Below are 5514 nucleotides of genomic sequence, written 5' to 3'. Positions count from 1 at the left end.
AAGAGCGGTAGCGAAGATACAGTATCAGAAAAGCCAGACCCTAATGCTTCAAATTCAAATCCATCTGCCTTACCCCCTGCCATCCAGTCGAGCTTTTCAGTGGCCTCGCCTCTTACCCTTAGTCAGGACGAATCGCGCAGTATCAAGAGTGAAAGTGATGTGACTATTGAAGTCGACAGTGTGGCAGAAGAGTCTCAAGAAGGTCTCTGTGAAAGCGAGTCTGCTAATGGATTTGAAGCCAGTACTACATCAAGCAACTGTAGTATAGCCGTGCAAGAGAGAGAGATTGGAGAGAAAGGTGAGCATCTCCTGTGAAAAGTCATGCTCTGCTGTAACGATTTCTGAAGTTGTCTTAAGTCTGGTGTTCCTTTGCTAAAAAGTACTGGTTTGTTTCATCTTCTGGCTTTAAATTTCTTTGTTGCTTATACAAATAGCTTGTTAGTAGGAGAAATATTTGAGGCATCTTGTCTTTTTTCTTTTTTTTTTTTTCTTTTTTTTTTTCTTTTTTCTTTTTTTCTCATTCAGGTCAAAAGAGACCCAGTGATAGCAATAGTGGAACACTGGCAAAAAAACAAAAGCGTACTCCAAAGCGGACAAGTGCTGCAGCCAAAAATGAAAAGAATGGAACAGGTACATTCCTGGGGGGTGGGGAGAGGGGGAAGGTTATATTGTCCTATAAACATGTATAAGAGCCCACTGTTCTCACTGTTACCCATTACATCTGTTGGATGGGACTTCCTTGTCAGGGTTTTTCACTATTATTGGCTGTTAGTTGGAGAGAACTTACCAGCTGTGTGGTAGCAGTGTTACTGGGAAATCTCTTGGCTATTTTTAATTACTTCATTAGGAAAAACTTTTAATGACTGTATATATTAGGAGTTACTACATACTTACCATTACGCTGATTTTTGTATGTTGGTTGGTTATGAATTTGGGAGAGGGGAGTTTGTTCTGAATAGAAACATCTCCTTTAAAGTTGTACGATAGGTGTTTCTCATGGGAAAAAGTGCATTTATGAAGTACAGAAAAAAGTTTGATGCTAAAGAATAACTTCTCAGCAAAAGAAATATTGTGTGTGTTTTATCTCATAAAAACATAGTGTGTGACTTTTTTAACTTGCTATAGAAATCTGTTTTTTTGTGTTTCTGTAGCTCATTTTTGGTGATCATTTTATTGAGTGAGTCAATATATTTAGGCCCTGTGGCAGCACTGTTACAATTTCTAAATATCAAACTAAAATATTAATTATCTGACATACAATATTCAGACATACTTCACATGCCTGTGTAAGACTTTGCAATTATTGTGAGAATCTAAAACATTTGCCTATATCAGCGTAATATTTTCTGTTACATGTTAAAACTTTTATGCATTTAGTCATGTTTCAGAACTGTTCCTTTAGACGTGTAAAGCAACTTGGTGAATGTACACAATCATGTGCTAGCCTTTATTAATACAGTTTTAATGTTTAAAAAAGGGATTCTAGTGTCTGCTTTATACTAGAACCCAAAAATGTGTGACTTTTTTAGAGCACTGATAAGCTATCTTTTCTTATTTTAATAAGCTTCTTTATTGCTTCTTAAAAAAAATAAATTGACTCTGGCTTTTTAACTAAAGGCCTAGTCAGCCCTTGATTTCTGCGTTAATGATCAATGCACTTCAGAGTTGAGGCCATGTTGTGTCTGATAAGGTTATACATTGAATCTGATACAGTTTTTCCTTATCTTCATTCTGGGTTCTTCTGAGCAATAAGGAACAGTTTTTTCTTAACCATTTTTTCTGACTATAACTACCAATTTTTAAAATGTCAAGGTTGGGGTTTTGTTAAGTCTGAATACATTTCTCGTGTGGCAGGACAAAGTAGTGACAGTGAAGACCTTCCTGTCCTGGACAGTTCGAGTAAATGTACTCCTGTAAAACACATAAATGCATCCAAACCACAGAAGATTTCTCGATCACCTGCAAGAGTGATTTCACCTCACATCAAAGATGGAGAAAAGGATAAACACAGAGAGAAACACCACCACCAGAATGCTTCGCCTAGAGTATACAAATGGAGTTTTCAGCTCAGTAAGAATTCTTTAAGTGACTTGATTAGGGGGAATTTAAAAGAAAATATGCTCTGAGAAAAATATGTGCAAATTTGGGGATTTTAAATTAGATATTAACTTTTATGGCATAGTGTGTTATCTTTCATGCTGCATCTTGTATACTCTTAAGAATTGCAATCATTTGTTTAAAATCACCTTGATGAAGCTATTTTTTCTTTTCTTGCCACTTTTAAGATGAACTAGACAATATGAGCAGCACTGAAAGGATCTCCTTCTTGCAAGAAAAACTACAGGAAATACGAAAATACTACATGTCTTTGAAGTCAGAAGTAGCAACCATAGACAGGAGAAGAAAGAGGTTAAAAAAGAAAGACAGAGAAGGTAACTTTCAGATTTGCTTTATGCTTCCCATGAGAAGTTAATTTTCTTGAAAATACATAACTCAAAGCAACTAGAGTGTGACTATTTTGGAAAAAAAAGTGTTACCATCTGTTTATCCCATTCGTATGTATACATATTTAGAAAGAGTATTTGTGGCTTTTCAGAACTTGAACCTGACAAAAATATTCCCTGACTGTTTTATAACTGTGTAGTAGAAACTTGGACTTCTAGTGCAAGCTTGGTCTGAGTTTTCAGTCAGCATAATGACTCATCTGATTTACCTTTTCAATGGGTTTGTGATGCAGAAAGGGTAGGGTTACTCATCCAGTTTGTGTGACTATAGCAATGAAAGCAATTGACAAAAAATAAGTATCAGTTTTCCGTGACACTGTCACCACTTTGAGGTCTTCTAAACTACCTGATCACCAAAGAAACCTTCATTCTGACATGTACTTTGATAATCTGATGCTGATCTATTGTTCTATATATTCAGTGTCACATACAGGAGCATCCATGTCATCTGCTTCATCAGACACTGGAATGAGTCCATCATCGTCTTCTCCTCCACAAAATGTGCTTGCTGTAGAATGCAGGTGATACACATTTCTCTGCCTTGCCAGCAACTTGCTGCCATGGACATAAATCGTGAAATTCAACCACAGAAAGCACTCAACTGGTTTGAAATTGCCAAGTATATTCTGTACACACTTCCACTGCTGGACTGTACCTGTTCTCCCCTCCTACCCTCTTTTGTTTAATTTACTGTTCAGAGAAATTAAGCTCATTGGTAACTGAAGGTTTGTAGGCACAATGTGACACACTTGTCATTGTGTTTGGTGGTTGTTTGTTTTTTTTGTTGGTTTTTTTAATTAATGCAGAGAAAGGGCACTTATCAAATTTGAAAAGTTATGTCCAATGAAGCATTCAGGTGTTCTAGGGAGATCTTAAAAAAGCAAGTGCACCAAGCAGATATCAGAGTATTATCAAAAAGAATTGAGTAACTGCTGCACTTTCACCGAGCTGTACGTCAACTCTTGGTGAGCAGTTCCTCTTTGTGGAAGCACTTGCTATACAGAACTGCCAAAGTATATGTTCAGCAATGTGCCCAGTTTTAAAGATGTAAATGGGACAAAATAAATTGTGAAAGGAAGTGTAGTTGACTGAAAACTACAGTTGTAATAAGTCTTCCACTTTTTATAGGATTTTTGAGCACACAATTATGCAAATATTTTAATGTTTATTAATGTTTACAGTGGAATTGTGAATAGGTTTTCAGTGGACTATCTTATCCCTTGACAAAAATATTTTGTCTTTTTTCTATGTAATTTCAGAGTTTTTATTTTGTTACAAAAAGACGAAAAATGAAATATATAACAGCAATGAAGTTATTTAACAAGATTTCTAAAGCTGAAATTTTTGTGTAAAATAAGGTATCTTGCAACTTGTTAAATATATTTATTCAGACATTGGATGTTGTATTTTTATGTATTTTTTAAAATATTAATAAAATTGGAAAAAAAAATCTAGGTTAGTTCACTCTTTCGATAAAACATGCTTACCAGTTATGGCTCTTAAGGAGGTTTTATCTGGTAGCCATGCCTGTATTTCAGATGGGTCTGTCTACGTATCCTCCCCCACATAGATCTGTAAGCGGGCATCTGGATGAAACTATGACTTTATTTGGAAACTTTGGCAGTCCTAGTACTTATGTTGTTTTGAGGAAAAAAATTTATTGGGTTGCCCTTAAGATACTTTGTCACAAGTTCTTATGTTTGCTATACTGCCGAATGAATTTATATCTCCCAAAGTTGAGATGCAACAGTAAAGTAAAGCAACTGTGTATGCTTTGTCTGTGATTGTCCCACAGACAGATACAGTTTGTAAATAACTCTTCCAAAACCATGTATTTAAAACAGTTTGCATATACATTATGTATAAAAGTGATTTTTTTATCAATTTTTTTATTCATGTTTGTACATTGAAAGGGGTACTTAACCCCTTTTTCTGTGTTTAATATGCTGTAGAGTAATAACATAGATGCTCTAGACTGTATATCAGGATATTCTGGTTCACATGGCAGAAAGTCAGAAGGAGACACTAGTGATGGCGTAGCATTACTGAAATTGATGTTTCTTGAAATTTCATTTTACAACATTTGTCAACTTGTGATTCCAATTCCTTCCATTTTCGCAGAAAATTAAAGAAAAAGTACTCTTGTAAATGCACTTTTTCTGTCTTTTCTTAAGCAAAGAAGAACTATTTCAATGTAAGATAAATATGGAGCTCACTAGACAGCATTAATAAAGGCCATGTTTTAAACATAGGCTTTATATTCTATTTTTATTTAAGTGATTGTTCTTGTAAATGTCTGGACTTACCTAAATAGGAAAATTAATCTCCGTAAATTGTTGTAAAGACTTTTTTCAGAGCTATCTTTTACTGTTAATCTTACAATAGCTATGAATAAAAAGCAATACTCATTTAAAAGGAAGTAACATGGGTCACATTTTCTCAGATTATCTTCCATGTTTAATATTTGCAGAAGTAAATTTTAAATTCAGTGAAATAATAGGGTTAATTATCTCTTACGCAGATACCTAACCTCTGTCTACAAACTGTGCGAGATCTTAAACAGGCATATCCACACACTCAGCACGCACTGAGGATGGATGAGCTCTGAACTGCCTGTACTTCGGCACAGATGTTCACAGTGCGTACGCTGACTGCTCTCCGTATCTCTTAGCAACGTTTAAAATACTGCATGGAAGACTGAAGGTATGGCTCCATGAAACATGGAAACCCATTCTTATAGATGGTTGCTCCTTGACATAGCGAACTCCCTTCCTTCCTTCCTCTTTCCATACCTTGTGCATACCTTGTGCTAGTGCTCACCAGCCAGCCAGACACCCCACACCCCCCCCGTAACAACTAACATCACTCTTCTGGCAGAAAACGAAACCTGCAGGAAGAGGTGGAGGACTTTCTGCCAAGTCACTGGCAAAGCCTCTAGCATGTTACTGCTTTCCTAGTTTTATCTTTCTGGCAAGGAGCGTATCAGTTAGCCAGATTATTCAGTAGATGT

At 35.9% G+C, this 5514-nt stretch overlaps 1 protein-coding gene across 1 annotated transcript in view; it reads left to right on the top strand.

Moving 5' to 3' along the window:
• ARID4A (AT rich interactive domain 4A (RBP1-like)) overlaps window positions 1–3948 on the top strand; it is a gene marked incomplete at its 5' end in the record, with an annotated part of 13781 nt that extends 9833 nt beyond the window's left edge. Inside the window, 5 exon segments of the mRNA XM_010290478.1 lie at window positions 1–298; window positions 526–630; window positions 1855–2070; window positions 2286–2432; window positions 2926–3948. The exon segment at window positions 1–298 is cut by the window's left edge and continues 24 nt beyond it. Of these exon segments, the coding sequence (XP_010288780.1) occupies window positions 1–298; window positions 526–630; window positions 1855–2070; window positions 2286–2432; window positions 2926–3029 (870 nt within the window).
• Between the last annotated feature and the right edge of the window lie 1566 nt (window positions 3949–5514).

The sequence above is a fragment of the Phaethon lepturus genome, unplaced genomic scaffold (genome assembly GCF_000687285.1).
Source record: "Phaethon lepturus isolate BGI_N335 unplaced genomic scaffold, ASM68728v1 scaffold24357, whole genome shotgun sequence".
Lineage (NCBI taxonomy): Eukaryota > Metazoa > Chordata > Aves > Phaethontiformes > Phaethontidae > Phaethon > Phaethon lepturus.
This window is presented reverse-complemented; position numbering and strand designations above follow the sequence as displayed.